Genomic DNA, 17,596 nt, shown 5'->3' on the forward strand with positions numbered 1-17,596 from the left:
TAACAATGTTATTTATGACTCTGTTACATGTGTAAGGTCGGGTTCATTCCACTGCAGGGCAACCTGCCACTGCATATGGTGAATAAAATTTGAACTTGCAGGGCTGTGTGCTATATTCACACTCAAACTAAAACCAGAATGTCAAAACAAAACTACTTCCCTTTAAATCATTTTTACCAAACATGTAGCCTACACTTTACCACATTATGTAACGGAAAAAAGCGGTGACACATTTATGTACTGATATTAGTTGAAGTCAAACACATCACAGCCTGGTTTTAACAGTCTTAGCCTTAATTTGACAGGATATTCTCTTTTCTAACAGGGCACATCCAGGGGAGGGTCTATATGTCACTAAAAAACAGGACAATAAACAGCCATGGGTGAGAGTGTGACATTGTCCATCTTTCTTCCTCAGTGAAACTGTTATTGTTCTGTGTGTCTCAAAGCTCTTCAACAACAGTGGGTACAGGGTAACTGAACATTTGCAAATGAGTGTGAGCAAAAAGGTGGGTACAAATGACTGTACACTCAATGTGTACAATCACTGAATGAAAGTACGGCTTATACCTGAAAAAGCTTCCAGTAAGGCTTGATTTGCGGTCTTCCAACAATTTACGGTACAAACAAGAATCTCAAGTGTTTGATTTTCTTTGTAACATCTTTCTTACCGTCACCCAGATCATTAAAATGCTGAATCATCAAAGATCAGTAACAGCTGAAGGTTTTCCCCCCATTGGTGAGAGCAAGTTCTGTATGTATATTCATTTACAGCGAGTACTAATCCTGCCTGTTTCTACAGATTTGCAGTCTTTCCTGTTTTCTTTGCGCTTTGTAAAAAGCTCAGGTTAGCTGCTGTGTGCCAATAAAGTTTTGAGTTGGTAACAAAGTGACGCTTTAACCTGATGCAGATTACAGTCACGATTTTATTCATTTTGCACATTAAATGACTTCAAATGTTTGATGGAATAAACACTGAAAACCTTTAACAAAAGCACATTAAGATAAAATGAATATACAACAAAGTAAGAAGCATTAATCTGCTGCCATAATCCCAGTTAAACCTGAAGCTTCATCTAAACTCAGTCCAGGTGTTTCTCTGCAGTCGGCTCTGTTATCCTGACAAAACTGTTTCCCGTCAGAAAGGCTGCAGGTATTTGTGTGAAAGAAAGACAGCGAGGGAAAAATTCACACCAAAGACATTTGAATAAATAACAAGTGAGAGAAAACAATGAAAAGATACAAAACATCAGCAATATACAGCTTGTAACAGAGCAAACAGGGATGACATGACAAGTGTGAGGAAGAGGAAATGAGTCTATCAATGAGTCGAGGTGTTAGGCCACACATGAAGTCTCTGAGTCACCGCCCTCTCTCGTTAATCACCTAAAAATATTTATAATATTTTTTAAATTGCGTCGCTTTACTAACAGGATCATATGATGTTGTTAAGACCACAATAAAAAAGGATCAAATGTGGGCAACAAAGAAACAAAACTCTGGGTTTTTGTTCTATACACAAAGCTGAACGCAGACCTTCATTCATTTATTTTACTGCCTCTTCTGCACCCTTCTTCCCAGCCTTTACTCAGTGCACCAGCTCCAGCTGGCTGGTGGAGAAAGGCAGGACCCCACTGACGTAGTAGGCAATGCCCAGGGAGAGGAGGGCGATGACCACCAGCAGCAGCAGGACCCTCCAAAAGCCCAGGTCCTCCACAAACTCCTGCCAGGTGGTCCTGAAGCTGGACAGGACGCCCTCGGTGCTCTGCAGGTTCGGGTTCAGTAAGGAGTGGCTCTCCATCGCACTGAGACACACACACACACAGAAGTTTGTTATCGCTCACATGTAACTCTGTTCTTGTTCCTTTCTTCTGTGGTAAAGCTAAGAAAACCCACAATCAGTGTAGGAGCTAAAATGAAGATAGACCCTTCCAGAATCTCATTTTAAGTCTAATTTAAAGCAGGCACAGAACAGTTCTCTGGGTCAGTATTATTGCTCTTAAAGCTGTGTGAAGTCTTGCTTGAAACTCTACCTGCTTTGCAGGAGAGAGCCAATCAGGACAGATCATGCTTTGGCTGCATGATCTGTCCCGATTGGCTCTCCACCCTCTCTCCTTCCAGCTCTGCTCACCTCTCACTGTCAGCCATCTGCATGGTCTCCAGTTTGGAGTGGGCTCCTCTGTTGAAGCCTTTCACCTCCTGCTCCTCCAGCCCCTCCAGCAGACGAATAGCATCCTTGTTGACTCCGCGTCTCTTCGCCAGCACCAGAGGAGTCGATCCGTTGTGGTTACTGCAGTAAGAACAAAAGAAATCTATTATTTCTTTTATCCAACACACGAGTTTTGTATTAACTTGAACCAGGAAACCTCCATGATGTGAATATGCTGTTCCACAACTGTGCATACATAACTACAGTCACACATGTAGCCTGCAGATAAAAACCAATATGATTAGTCTGCACAGTAGAATTAAAAGCTAATGTTTTAGTTAAGTTCAGCTGAAAACTGAAAGCACTGAATCCTTTTTAGTAATCCCAGCAAACAATGAGTCAGGTGGCCTTGGTACTGGCTTTGTCGCGGGTATGGGTGATTTATGTAACATCAACTCATAGCAGTAAGTGATGACCTCATTTAGTGAATTAAAACAATTTCACAACTCCCAAATATTCCCTGAAAAACCAGAACGTATCTAAGTGTTTGTGTCATATTTCAGCAGCTTCATCAGGGGCATCTTTCAGACAAGTCTAACAGTCTAAAAAGAGGGTAATCAGTACAGCAGCAGCATGAGGTCATCTCTTGTGTTTGCCATGGGGTGACTGAGATCTGTTAGCTTATCCGTATCCATTCATCTTGTAAGCATTTGAACACACACAGCAAAATGTGTACTATGTCTGACACTTTCAGACACTGGTTTAGATTTACATGCATGAAGAGTTCAGAGACTTCCTGTTGTGTTCATGCTCACGTGATCATTTTTGTGTCTGCTGGGGAGCGATATCACAGTACCAGCAAAAACACAAAGTCTGGTTTATTGCACTCTTCAGTTACAGGATTATTTATCAGAGCTTTAAAGTCTCCCAGAGAAACATCAGATATTCAGCTTTAGTTTGTTCACAACTTACTTGATAACCCAAAAGTTGGTAAAGGTGAAATGCTACTCATGGTGCCCAAGATGATAGTAAATGGTTGTGAAGGTTGAAGACGATCCATACAAAAGAAAAATGTGCGTGATCTAAAGGTTTTAACAATTTTCACATCTGGTGCAACCTTGACCCGATTTTCCCTCAAAATGAAATCAGCTCGAACTCTTATTGGTGTTTACCATCACACACGATTTGAACACAATAGTTTGAAAACTGCAAACAAACAGAACCAAATACTCCTCTCGTCTCCTCTGAGGGGAGCAACAGTGCACTCCCCCCGAGGGGACAGGAAGTCATTCGATTTGCTCTGCTGAGAGGTGAAAGGTGAATTCCACCAGTGGGATTTTAGCAGCAGTTACATAGAAAAGACTTATCTTTTAGTTATATTTCTTTCATTCATGAAATTTACGATACTTTGATTCAAATTCCCCAACTAACTTTATATATTTAAGATGCTCAATAAGCAGTTACAAAGAAAAAACAACCCAAATAACATTAAATGAATACTCTGACAGAATTAACACCAACCTCCGACTGAAGATTCAGAGTACTGCTGTCTGCTCAATTTTAAATTTGTTTCTTTTTGCTTCTTTTCTGTTGTCAGTTCTTTGTGGATTCAGATCATCTCTAGAGCAGCTTTGCTCATTGCAGTTTAATTTGAGTTTAGTGCTTTTTTCATTCATTCAGAAATCTCTAAAGGGCAGATTTAAGTTGTTTAGAGAGGGTATTACAACCCAAACAGTCTCAGTACACCACATGGCTTTTAGCTTCTACCATATCAACATGAATCATGCATGACTACATGATTCTGAATAGTTGATATACATGAAATTAAAAGTGGAGTTAAAATGAGAGAACATTAAGTTGCTCAGGGTGGAAACAGCTCACTGTCATCACCTGAACTCTGAATTCTTACCAGATGTCGATCTTCAGCCCGTTGGACACCAGGAACTGTATCGTATCCACGTGGCCGCACAGGTGCAGCGCCGTATTCCCCTGATAATCCGTCGCCAGCAGATCGGCCCCAAACTTGTGCAAGAGGCGGCATATTTCCACGTTCCCTCTGGCGGCGGCTAGGTGGAGGCCGGTGCGGCCCCGGTTGTCACGGATGTTGGGGTCGCATCCGGTCTCTAGCAGCCTCTTGGCGAAGGGTAGGTCTCCATCGATGCACGACTGCAGCAGAGGCACGCTGGTCTGCGACGAGTCGTTGATGAAGACATAGGACATGTTCGAGTGGGTGTCCGAAAATTCCAGCGTACCTGAGACGGTGAACAAAGTGGCAAAATGTGGAGATGTTTTCTAAATGCTGAACTAAGATGCATACTGAGCTCCCTCTGGAAGCACTCCCACCCCACTCCACTCCACCTACCTGCATCTGTCTCCCCTGTTAGAAAGAAGGGTGGTGTAAATTGAGCAGCAAGTGTTGAAAGAGGCTCAGTTCTTAAACTTGTTTCCTCACTTTCTCTGATTTCTCTGCTTTTTTAAAGAAAAGAAGTCAAGTTTCAGACTGGAAATACTGCTCCCTCTCCTCGGATTTCCATCACAATCCAAATCATCCTTTTTTTTCTTGCCTCATCTGAGAGTTAAAGTCACTGCACCTCATCTTTCTCTCGTCTAACTGGCATGACAGTTATTTAAAGTGAACCTGATTACTCGGCTGGCCTTTTGAAATTAAGCGTCAGGGATCAATGAGGTTGAGTCCATCTGCCAACTCTTAGGCACATTTATCAAACACATTTAAACTCCCTGTTTTCTGTGTTTGCATCTTTAACCACACTTTTTGATGAATCCTCCTCTCCTGCTTTCTCTTCACCATCTCTGAAACCTGCACTCGAGACTTGCTGAGTGATTTCTCATTTCTCCTTTCTTACATTAGCTCTTTCCCCTCTCTCACTTTCAGACAGCGAGTACTGCCACCTAGTGGCAAAGAATCACATAGCTCATAAGTTTTTTCTTTTTTTTCTTTAATTATGAAAGGTTTTATTCTGCATAGTTTTTACTGGAAGTTTAAAAAAAAAAAGAAAACAGCAACAACAGTGTCGTCCAAAATTACAAATTTGTGTATTTTCCTCTTTTTAAAAAAAAAAAAATTATTCAAATAAATTAAGATATATTGAAGTCAAGGAGTATAACACCAGCAGTATTTATGGGGTACTTATTTAAATTTCAAGTCAAAGTCTGTGTCTAACAACTATTTACACTCACTGGCCACTTCGTTAGGTACACCTTGCTGCGAGTGCCAGATTAGTTATTTTGAATGTGGTTTTTGTAATGAATTTCTGTGTGTTTTCATTTGTACAGTCAGCCAGTAAGATCACTCTGACTTGGCGCAGTAGGAGTGCAGATTAAAGCCTTTCTCATGGGGTCTACCAGGCACTGTGTGTTTTCTGGGGGGCTGGAAAAAGTAGCAGCAAGAAGTGGTGATTTTGGGACCTCAGGTCATACTAAGTCCACATGTAGTGAATCTCACGTTGGACCGATCAACACTGCTCCAGCACCGTAAGTACACTAGCTAGATGATCTAGTTGACTTGGCTTTGCATCGTTTCTGTTGTTGAACTTCTGACTAGGGCTGGGCTGTATCATACCATTCACGGTAATACTGGTGTAATTTTGGGCAACGATAAGAAAATGAAATATCGCCATAGAATATGGGTAAAATGCGCAGTGAGTTTGTTTACATACGCACATGGCGGCGACGCAGAATGAGAAGAGCGAAAGCGGATCGTTGAATGAAACAGATGAACCAGAATTGGTTTGTAAAAATGCAACTTCACTGGTGTGGAACTGGTTTAGCTTTCGTCCGTCAGACACACAACAAAGCACTATTTTTGGTAGAGCATGCTAGCGGGCCGTCGTTATTACCGTGTTTTTTGGAAAATACGGCACACTTAAACTCAATCCTTTGATTTTTCTGAAAATCGACAGTGCCCCTTATAATCCTGTGTGCCTTATGTATGAACTCTGGTTGTGTTTACTGACCTCGAAACGATTTTATGTTGTACACGGCGCTCGAAAATCTGTCAAATGTTTTAGTGCGACTTTGCTAAGCTACGAACCCCCACAGCTTGATGGATTGTCGGAGCATTACGGCTATCGTAGGCAGGAGCCTCGCGGAGTGATACGTACTGTGCTTCAACATAATATTACCGTATTGTGTGTGTATAACCTTTTTTAAGTTTTGTGGATATTATACATTGTTATGCTCAGGATATGTCGGCCAATTTCCACTGGAAATGCCTTTTGGTTAAACTGTCAGCAAGGAATTTGCATTTGCACTGTAAAATTTTTATATAACTTTAATGCACATAAAAAACAGCTGCTTGTTTAAGTGAAAATACATTATTAGTGCAAAAAACCCATCAAAGTTGTGGAGTTGTAAAGTATTTTGTCTAGTGTCAATTATATCGTCAGTTATATCGTTATCGCAAATTTTCAAATGTATATCGTGATAAATATTTTTGGTCATATCGCCCTGCTCTACTTCTGACTTCTTTGCTTGTTCACCCTTCATGGATTAACTGAAAACCCGAAGCTGAGTATTATTCGTCCAATTAACTAGACTGGAATGGACAAGTTATTCCCAAAACATGGAGTGGACTACCTTCTTTTTTTTCCTTTTTGAATGAGCAGAGTCGACTAATTCTTGACAGGCAGACAAAAGAGCATCATCCTTTGAAGCAGATGGGCTACAGCAGCAGAAGACCAGATTGGATGCAACTCCTGAGGGTACAACTCACACTGGCTCACCAACTGAACATTTTTAACACCTTGCTGACTCTATGTTAAGTAGAGTTAAAGTAGTTCTGATGGCAGCCAGAGTAAAAATCGGTGAGAAATCAAACAGTGGATCTTGTTGCTGTTCACTTCCAACTTTTTAATTTACCTTTTATACTTTTAAGCATTACAGCTACAGACACATGCTTTAACCAGGTATTAACAGATCAAATCATGGTCCCCACCACTGTGGGTGTTTGCTTTTCTTTTTTAAATCCATCCTCCTGAATGAGTCACACTGGCTCTACTCTGCCTGTATGCTGACCTCACACACACTATTTCAACTTCACACACACCTATGGTCACTTATTGTTACTCAGCACTGTTTATTTATACCTAATGTTTGCCTTTATCACTCTGCCATCAAAGCATAAATTCCTTTGTGCTCTTATGCAAGATTATCTCCACTTGGCCTCTGTCAACAGTAATAACAGTTGATTCAAACATCGACTTTTAGCCCAGGTCAAACACAATTGTTTGGACAACGGACTCGACCTCAGTCAGAGCAGTAAGTTAAAGAATAGAAAAATACAAATGCTGCTTAGAAAAGGCACAGATTTAACAAGATGCTGGAACCATTCTGGTCCACATTTGCATGATCAGCACCCCTAACCCCATCACACTGTATGGGGTGGCTGTTGCTCAGGCGGTAGACTAGATCATCTACTGACTGGAAGGTTGGCCAGTCTGCGTGTATCCTTGGGCAAGATACCAAGCTGTTCTTCGATGCATCCATTTGAGTATGAATGTGTATGAATGTTAGATAGAAAGCATTTCAAAGCATAGAGCAAGTGCTTGTATGAATGAGGCGTGTTGTATAATGGCTTTGAGTGTCAGTCCAGATTTGTCAGCTGCACATTCATAATGAGAATCTGTCGCTCGACCACATCCCAAAGATGCTTGTTGAACTGGGATCTGTTGACTGTGGAGCTCACCAACCATTTGAAGGTTGAACCCTTAATAACGAGACAAGTCAGTATGCAATAAACCTCCTCAGATCTTAAAAAAAGACAACTGGTGTAACCGTGGTAAATCTTGCGTGTATCTCTAGGCCTCTGTGGTTCAAGAAATATGAGTTTTAGTAAAGAAACCTGACACACAAAACATCTTGACGTCTAACCTTCTGAGTATCTGGACCCATCCGTGCACACCGCTCGTTACCACAAGTATCAATGACGCCTGTATCCGAGTATACGTTGTAATTAACAGGATACAACGAGCAGAATACAAAAAGCTCTCGAGAAATCAGCTTTCATGAATGTGTAGTCATTTTTTCTGGCTGTCGACTAACTATTTCACCAAGGAGGACAAATCCAACAGCACTGCATCCTCATCATCACACCTTAATCTTCATCCTGTACGAGAACTCTTTGCATGCAGTGACTTCTGCACACAACCACTAAATAAAACGTTAGGAGCTAGCGTTAGCCTGAGAGCTAACGTTGTGCACATAGCTGAAACGGCTCACAAATGTGCGATTCTCCGACCGTACAAGCACACAGGGCAACAGACTGCACATTCACACTCTCTGACGGCCCTCGGTTATTACACTCACCTGTTAATGGGACCCAAATAAGAAGAAAAAAGTCTCCTCGCTTTTTTGCGAGCTAATGCTGCTAACAATGTTGTTGTTGTGCTACGAGTTCCGCTTCTTCTTCTTCTTTTGAAAAGGTGAACTACCGCCACCTACTGGACTGGAGCGAAGGTTCTATCTATCTATCTATCTATCTATCTATCTATCTATCTATCTATCTATCTATCTATCTATCTATCTATCTATCTATCTATCTATCTATCTATCTATCTATCTATCTATCTATCTGTGTTTTATTATTCCAATTTTAAATAGAAACATATAAAAATTATTAATGTGAATAAAAACTAAGAGGCAGAAACAGAATTTGTGATCTATCTCTTCTGCAATTTTCATTTCTGATATTGTTTTGGCCTTTTCCTTTTTGTAATAGTTGTTCTTAATTATTTTTATTTAATCACTTTCGCGCATCTTACATCATCATGGTCACATGGCATGGTAACTTTGGCCTTTTAATAAATTCTTTGAACTGTTTTCTTTCCAGGGTGTAGTGATTGATTAAAGCACACATCTGTAATGACTAAAAAAAAGGTATTCAGATGCACAAGTTTAATTTTAATTTGGATTTTCTCTAATCCACACATGGTCAAAAGTAGATTCCTCCACTAAGCTTTGGGTTAATGTCCTTTGCTAAGATGCTTTTGGTAGCAATAAACAAGCGCATACTTCCAGCTGGACTGACCACTATTCTTGGCAGCATGGCAGAGTTAATTAAAGGTTGTTGGTTTTCTGAGATGGACCATGGAGCCATTGGAAAGGCCTATCCCTTCTGTAAATGTCAGCCTGCTTTATCTATTCTAAAAACAGTTTTGATGTGTGTTTGGAGTCGTTGTCCTATCAGAACACCCAAATGTGCTCATGTTTCAACCGTCTGGCTGTATCTTCTATTTCTCTATTACATCCACTTTGTGAAATGAACCAGTACCACTGGCAGCAACATTTGGTTTTACAGATTTTATATTTAAATTCACTTCACTTCCTCATGTTGAGCTAAAAACAAAAAACATGCATTTGTTAAGTAGTTTTGAGACTTTATTTCAAAGTGTGTGAGCACAGAAACACACGTTACAGGAACAGACATGTTACGTTGCCACTTTTGATTTGTTATGGATCCTCTTTGAGGAAAACTGCATTTCTTTTCTGTCACTCAGGGATCTTAAAGCATGTTTCTCCATTTGGCTCTGAACGAGCGGTGAAGTCCAAACTGGCAATAAAGTGTGCTGTTAGCATCCTAAATCATCAGCGGTGAACATAGCTCCCATATAAAAACACAGGCATGTTTTCCTTTCCATAAAATTTAATGTACACATCATTACCTTCCCATTCCCTCACTTCTCAGTAAATAAAACCAGGGGCTAGTGTCACGACTCAATAATTACAAATCTAGATTACAAAAAAAACAATACAGACACAAATGTACTATGTGGCACAGCGTTAAAGTCAGGGCTACCAGCAGAGAGAGACGTGCTAGAGGTCGTAGTGGTTACAAGTCATGCTGTAGCTTCCACTGTCCAAGCACAGATGAACCTGTTTGACTCAGAGGAAAACCAAATTTAATGCAAAAACAGATACAATTTCAAATTTTTTGTGTGTTTTTGTATTTGTTTTTGAAAAATCTATATTTAAAGGCACAGAATTGTCCTTTTGCCATCTTCTTACCTGTCCGAGGACACAAAAAGAAAAGAAAATAACCGAGTAACAACATCATAGACCTTTGCGCTAACATGATTTGCTGAAAAATACAGTAAGCACTATGTACAGCAATAATTCATCTATCAGAGAGCGTGTGTTTTGTGTCTTTTTGCAAAATGCAAGCGAATGGCAGCCTTAAAAAGTGTGATATAATCAAAAGAAATACTTGTTTGTTCGCAGCATAGAGAAAACCTGTGAGAGTGGAGGTGGAGATATGTATGCCCCTTTGATGTTCTGAACCATCTGTGTCCACATCAGTGCAATAACAACAGCTCTCTATTGTCATTTCAGCTGTTGCACAGAAAAATCTGACTTGACCTTTAAAGTCATACTAACGGTAACGTAGCAGCAACCTGAGAGTCCCACTGTGAAATGTACACAGGCTTACGTGAAGCTTACGCTGGGACTTTGACATGTTTAGGAATACTTTAGATTGTTTCTAAGTTCCTTCTGTTCCCCAAACAGATGATGCTTCTCACCTTCTATATGAAAACCAGCACTTAAAGAAATGAAACTTGCTTTGTTTATGTTTTTTTGTTGGAGTCCAATAAAAAAAATACTTCTAGTCTTTTTTTGTTTATGCAAAAAATAATTTGCTAATGAGTTATAGTTTTCCACAGATTTTTTTAATCTTTACATGAAGCTAAAACTCCTTTAATTCACACGTCCGATTGTAAGGCACCAAAAAATAATCCAAATATCACAAAAACTTAAAAACAAAGGATAGCTTCAACGCCATTTTTACCTCAAGCAAGTCACATGTCTTGGCAAGTTGATTTTCAAACCAATAATGAAGTGGCCGACATCAAATATACTGCAGGTATTGATGCAACACATGAAAAAAATCCCCAGTGTGTTTACAGTGGGCACCTTCGTGATGCTAAACTGCCGTAGAATAAAAAGTTTATGAAGAAAACAGGTTTCATCTTCCCAAAGATGGGATTTCAGTGAAGCTTTATATCTGCTTTGCTCAGATCAGCCCAATAAGATAATGCAAACTCGCTTTAAAACCTTAAAATCAACCAGCAATCTGTAATTTTACTCTCATCTCACATTAAGCTCTTATGTACCCACTTCGAACGTGATCAGCCCATTGAAAAGCATTTGTAGGCTTGTCTGTCCCATAGATATGACAGTCAGACGTCAGAGTTGGTGTAGAGACTTTCTGCCTGCTGTCAGTATCTATGGGAGCGACAAGAACCAATAACGACCAACTTCCTGAGCTGATAACCTTTAAATTGGGTGCTTAACGTGTGTGCGGGGCAGTTGTTTGCTAAACGGGGGTGGGGGCACTCTCCGAGGTAGCCGAGAATGATTCTCGCTGACATCTGTCACAAGAAAGCTGACACGTAATAAACACATACATAAACAATAGCACCATTATCAGTGATAATCTCGAGAAGATCGCTCACACTGGGACTCTTCTCTTTCCTCCTCCTACCTCCAGCTTCTTCTTCTTTTTTTAAAAGCCGTTCATTCCTACAGGGGATTAAAAAACTCTCAAAATGGGGCCGATGTTGCTCGACTCGATTCTGAAACCATCACAGCACAGGAGAAAGGTCCATTCAGTCAGTCACGTGTTCTTTTTTAAATCCATCTCATCCTCCATCATAAATTCTTGAAATGTTAGTGAATCCCCTCCTGATGTTTCCCCGCCTCACTCCTCCATCTTTCACCTTTGCCTACTACAAGATCTTGCTGCACACTTGGCAGCGGCTGACTCTGGAGCGCTCCTGGCCTCCCTTCAGCGTCTCCTTGGCTGGCGAGAAGGTAAACTCATTTTCTGGATCCACGGTTGTCAGCCAGAAGCTGTATTTATTGGCAAAGTAGTGGCAGGTGCCCCTGGCGCCGTTGCACTCGATGAACGGAGTCGCCCGGAAGTCCTCCAGACAGGAACCAGGAGACACCAAGGACTGACCGCCGCCCTCTGCACCAGCTGCTGTGTGCTGTGTCAGAAATGAAAGGACATTTTTTTTAAATATGACATCTCTGAAGACAATTTGGCAGTATGCAGAACCATGGGGAGAAATAACCTCTTCATCTAATTGCTGGTCTAAATCTGTTTGGTAGAAGCTGCCATTAACTACGTACCATTAGGAAGGAGTATCCTATCCAGAGACTCCTCCAGCCGATAGGACAGTTGGGGATTGTCATATCCTGACTGTGGACCGCCACTGCCTGAGATGGAGCCTCACATACTGAACACCTGTGTTATTCATATAATCAGATGAAAGCTTCATTAATTGTATGCACATGTATATGACAGGCAGCTTGACTAAAGTAACACAGTGTACAATACCTGCTGATGTAAGGTCTTATCTCCTCCTTTTCCACGGGCATCATGGGTATGGATGCGGTCGTGGAGAGCCAGTAGGATTTATCATTGCGGCTAGCGTAGTAGCAAATCTCGCTGGGCGAGCAGTAGAGGAAGGGGATCGTGTTGAACCTGGGGAGACACGACCCCGGCTGACCTGAAGAGACAAAGGGAGGTTTTAAACCTTTAATTTTGCCCCACAAAGACTGCTATAACTAGTATTTATGGTTCATAAGAGCCTGACAGTGTTTTCATACCGAGGTCTTGGTTGTGTGCCTTCTCCTGTCCCTCTACATACAGCAGACTGTAGCCCTCCCACAGTTTGGCCATGCCTTGAGGACACATGGGAACCTGGGAGCTCTGGCTGTGCTTAACCAGAGTGTAGCCGATGCTGTGGCTGCGGCCGACGCTGCCGGGAATGCCGCGAGGGCCAATTGTACCAGGAAACCCTGAAGAAGACGGGGGAATGAATAAGAACATGCTAGAAGTGATAAGCTATTAAAAAGTCGAAGATAAACAAAAATCCTGACCTTGTGCTCCTGGGGATCCAGGAAAACCAGGAGGTCCGGGATCCCCAAGAGGTCCTTGAAAACCAGGAACTCCAGTCCTGCCCAGTCTACCCGATGGACCAGGGTTCCCCACAGTACCTGCAGCAGGAGAATATTTTACACTGCTTATCATTCATTTTTCATCTTCTCACTTTATTATTGTTTTTTCTCTCTCTGTACATTAAAACATGCCAGATTAGCTGCATATTATTTATACTGATGTTGGGGGAAAGTAGATTTTAAAACTCTATGTTAAAAACATTTGCCTTCTTTCACTTTGTTTGCATTTGAATGGAAGCAAACTAGCTTACCCTAAGCTGAACAAACAGCTCCTGTTTCCTGCAGGATATGAAGGATAACGCTCCTCCAATGCTATCTTATTGTGATGGAGGGATTTGTGTGTCGTAGAAGCTATGTTGTTGGTGGCAATTAACCTCTGGTATGTTCTCCCAAAGCAACTTATTCTGGGTGAAAAGGGTAAACTAAGTTTGAATCACGCAAACCATTTGGATCATTGTTCCTTGGCTGGGCTGGAACTAAAAAGGCCCCATACTTGAGCCAAGCCTAGAGGAGAACATTGTCAGCAAGTGAATGGTGGTCAGGGTTTAGCCCATGAGGCCACCCTTCCTGTGGACACATTACTTGCAGGAGGAGTCTGATGCAGAGTGGATTAGGCAGTGGTTGAAAGTCTGTGGTTGGTGGTCTGATCCCGAGTTGCTAAAACTGACTTTGGGTACATGAAATGTCACTAGCCTGAGCTAGTGCTTAAGGCCAAGAGATACCGGCTTGATATAGTGGAACTTGCCTCAATGCACAGGTTGGGTTCATAAACAGTTTCATGCAGAGTTGTTGTACTTTGCTCCACTCTGCAGCTGCCCTTGGTGAGAGCTGTTGAGTATACTTGCAATCCCTTGGCTGGGTACATGCACATTGGGAGTTTTCTCTAAAGGACGACAGGCTCGGGGACCTGACTGTCGTTTGTGCTTATGTGTCAAATAATAGTTCAGAGTACACAGCCTTCTTGGGTTCCCTGAGTGGGGTGTGGAAAAATACCCCACTTTGTGACTTCATTGTCCTTCTGGGGGACAATGACAGTGTGACCTTGGGTATAGTGTGACTGGGAGAAACAGTCTGTCTGAACCCGAAAGGTGTTCTGTCATTGGACATCTGCTCTAACGACAGCTTACCCTTACTGAGCGCCATCTTCGAATATATGGGAGTCCATTAGTGGACCTGGCACTGGGACTTCCTGGGCCGAAGGTCAATGATCAACTTTGTAATTGCATAATCAGATATGTCAGATATGCCGCTGTATGTTCTGGAGACTCGGGTGAAGAGAGGAGTAGAGCTGTCGTTAGAACGAGCTGGACCAGGTGGCAGGTTGGAATTTTAGACAGGACAGGCACACACAAACAGACAGCGAGGGTGTGCTGGAAACATTCGGCAGAGCCCCGGGTCCCCTTCAAATCCCACCTGGGGCAGTTTATGGCAAAAGGAGACATGGAGAGATGAGAATTAACACCTCAAAGTTCAAGGCCATGGTCCTCAGTTGGAAAAGCGTAGAGTGCCTCTTTGGGGTAGGGGACAAGTAACTTCCCTCTTATATCTCTGGGTCTTGTTCACAAGTGAGGGGAGAGAGGAGCAGGTGGCTGACAGATGGATTCAGGCTGCATCTGCAGTGATGTGAATGCTGCATTGGTCCATCATGATAAAGAGAGAGCTGATTTACTGGTCAATCTACATTCCTACTCTTACTCATGAATAAGGCCTGGTCAAGAGCTCTGGGTAGTGACTGAAAGAATCAGATCGCAGATACGAGAGGTGGAAATGAGCTTTCTCTCAAGAGTTGTTGGGTTCAGCTTTAGAGACAGGATGAGGAGCTCAGCCACTTGGAAGACACTTGGAGAAGTCCCTTATTACTCCTTGACATTGAAAGAAGCCAGTTGAGGTAGTTCAGGCATCTGACTAAGGTCCGTCCCAGGTGCTTCGTAGGTGAGGTGTTCTCAGTGAGGGCCCTGAGGCAGATTGAGGACATGCTGGAGAGATTACGTATGTTGGCTGGCTTGGGAAAACCTTGATGGACTCACCCAAAAGAGCTGGAAGAAATGACTGAGGAGAAGGAAGTCTGGATGTCTCTGTTATAATGGTGCCCCCGTAACTCTGTTCAGGTTAAGTGGATGCAGATACACACTTTGTTTGTGCCTTCAACTCACCTTTACGCCCAGGAAAACCAGACTGACCAGGCTCTCCAGGGTTACCAGGGCTTCCTCTTTCACCAGGGAAACCTGGATCACCTTGTGGATATGGCCCATTTGGCAGTGAAGCTGGAAATATGACTCCAGGCAAACCTTTTGGACCTGGAAACCCTGGAAGGGAAAGGGTGGAGAAAAAGAGGGATGGAGGAAAGATAAAGGGTAGAAGAAAATTAAGAAGAAATTGTGGGGAAAAGAGTGGGGGAAACTAAAGACTTATGCTGTCCTACCTCTAATTCCTGCCATTCCTTTGCTTCCAGGAAAACCAGAGTCACCTCTAAAACCCTGGACACCAGGAATTCCAGCAAAACCACCATCACCCTTTTGTCCTGAATGGCAAATACGTAATGTTTCAGTTTATCTTTTTTTAAATATGAATTCCTTCATGTAGACAGGATCAACAAGAAAGGAGGTGGGGTGGCACTTTACATTGATAAAAACCTAAAGTACAAAAGAATGGGAAGAATGACAACTGTTATTGATGGAGTGATGGAATGTTTATCAGTGGAAATAATTATAGAAAAAAGGAAAAACCTAATTGTCAGTTGTATATATAGAACACCAGGATCTAAGATTGAGATATTTAAGGATAATATGGAGGACTTATTTACAAATATAAATCAGAAAAGAATGTTTATTTGTGGGGACTTTAATATTGACTTATTGAATCCAAATCATAATAAGAGTACAGAAGAATTTATTGATTCCATGTACAGCATAGGTTTATTTCCACTGATAACAAGACCGACCAGAATAACATCTCATTGTGCAACTCTATTAGATAATATATTTACAAATATAATAGAAGGAAAGATAAAAAGTGGGCTGTTAATCAATGATATAAGTGACCATTTACCAGTCTTTGCATCGTATAATTGCCATTATAAAGTGAACAACGATGGACATAAGATTATTTACAAAAGAATAAGAACAGAGAAGACCTTAAATTGTCTTAGAAATGAACTTTTAAAGCAAGATTGGAATATTGTATATGAACAAACAGAAGTTAATAAAGCTTACGAAGGATTTTTAAGAACATTTAACACATTACTTGATAAAAACTGCCCAGTAATTGAAATCAATAGGAAACACAACTATGCAGGAAGACCATGGATGACAAAAGGACTACAAAATGCCAGCAAAAAAAAGAATACCTTATATCGAGAATTCATAAAAAAGAGAACAATAGAAACTGAAATGAAGTATAAAACTTACAAAAATAAATTAACTAATATAATGAGATCCTGTAAAAGAGAGTATTACATTAAAAGGTTAGAACACAATAAAGATAACACAAGAGATATATGGAATGTATTAAACAGAATAATCAAAAATGAATCAAGGAATAATGATTACCCTGGGTACTTTATAGAAGGGACAAGAAGTATTAATAACATGGAGGAGATAGTAAATGGCTTTAATGAATTCTTCGTAAACATAGGGCCAAAACTGGCAGAAGAAATAAAGGTTGATGGAATAGAAAGGGACACTGGTGAAAATATTGAAAGGAATAGTAGCTCAATGTTTTTAAGAGCAGTGGAATTGAAAGAGATTTATGACATGGTTAGAGGACTTAAGAACAAAACCAGTACAGACTGGAATGATATTGATATGGTAACGGTAAAGACAGTTATTGATGGTATCGTAAAACCATTAAAATATATATTCAACTTGTCGTTTCAAAAAGGAGTTTTTCCACAAAAAATGAAAGTTGCTAAAGTTATTCCCATTTACAAAACCAGTGAAAGACATCATTTTACAAACTATAGACCAGTGTCAATACTCTCCCAGTTCTCTAAGATACTGGAAAAACTCTTCATAAAAAGATTTGACAGTTTTGTGGAAAAATATGAATTAATGACAGATAGTCAGTATGGGTTCAGAAACAACAGATCAACAGCTTTGGCACTGATAGATTTAATGGAAAAGATAACGGAATGTATGGATAATAAGAGGTATGCGCTCGGAGTTTTCTTAGATCTAAAGAAGGCGTTTGATACTGTTAATCATGAAATTCTATTAAAAAAACTGGAAAAGTACGGGTTTAGGGGAGTGGTTTTGGAATGGTTAAAAAGCTATGTAGGGAATAGGCAACAATATGTACAAATAAATGAATATAAATCTAATTTGATGGATATAGCTTGTGGAGTACCTCAAGGTTCAGTACTGGGTCCAAAAATGTTTATTATGTACTTAAATGATATCTGCAGAGTATCGGAGATTTTAAAGTTTTTAATATTTGCAGATGACACAAATATACTGTGTGCAGGTGGGGAAT

At 40.9% G+C, this 17,596-nt stretch overlaps 2 protein-coding genes across 2 annotated transcripts in view; both read right to left on the reverse strand.

Annotated features, from left to right (window-relative positions):
* Positions 1-906: 906 nt before the first annotated feature.
* Positions 907-8,585, reverse strand: ankrd46b (ankyrin repeat domain 46b). The gene is made up of 4 exons (XM_085450703.1): positions 8,474-8,585; positions 4,059-4,401; positions 2,132-2,290; positions 907-1,805 (listed from the first exon to the last, which is right to left on the reverse strand). Exons 2-4 carry the CDS (start codon positions 4,367-4,369, stop codon positions 1,589-1,591), a joined length of 687 nt encoding a protein of 228 aa, XP_085306829.1. The 5' UTR covers positions 4,370-4,401; positions 8,474-8,585; the 3' UTR covers positions 907-1,588.
* A 937-nt stretch (positions 8,586-9,522) lies between these two features.
* col4a6 (collagen, type IV, alpha 6) overlaps positions 9,523-17,596 on the reverse strand; it is a 146,420-nt gene continuing 138,346 nt past the window's right edge. Inside the window, exons 42-48 of the mRNA XM_085450705.1 lie at positions 15,549-15,647; positions 15,280-15,432; positions 13,049-13,165; positions 12,776-12,967; positions 12,504-12,675; positions 12,296-12,410; positions 9,523-12,150 (exon numbers count right to left, since the gene is read on the reverse strand). Of these exons, the coding sequence (XP_085306831.1) occupies positions 11,890-12,150; positions 12,296-12,410; positions 12,504-12,675; positions 12,776-12,967; positions 13,049-13,165; positions 15,280-15,432; positions 15,549-15,647 (1,109 nt within the window). The 3' untranslated portion in view covers positions 9,523-11,889. The remainder of the gene's footprint in view (positions 12,151-12,295; positions 12,411-12,503; positions 12,676-12,775; positions 12,968-13,048; positions 13,166-15,279; positions 15,433-15,548; positions 15,648-17,596) is intronic.

This window comes from Copadichromis virginalis, linkage group LG3 (genome assembly GCF_057382275.1).
Source record: "Copadichromis virginalis isolate Kocher_CV1m ecotype Utaka linkage group LG3, C_Virginalis_male_GT1.1, whole genome shotgun sequence".
NCBI classification, from domain to species: domain Eukaryota; kingdom Metazoa; phylum Chordata; class Actinopteri; order Cichliformes; family Cichlidae; genus Copadichromis; species Copadichromis virginalis.

Coding starts and splice junctions, on each gene's coding strand:
- ankrd46b (XM_085450703.1), bottom strand. CDS start 4,369: ATGTCCTATGTCTTCATCAACGACTCGTCGCAGACCAGCGTGCCTCTG. Junction 2,291..4,058: donor GGGCTGAAGATCGACATCTG/GTAAGAATTCAG, acceptor TTCTTACTGCAG/TAACCACAACGGATCGACTC. Junction 1,806..2,131: donor CAGATGGCTGACAGTGAGAG/GTGAGCAGAGCT, acceptor TGTGTGTCTCAG/TGCGATGGAGAGCCACTCCT.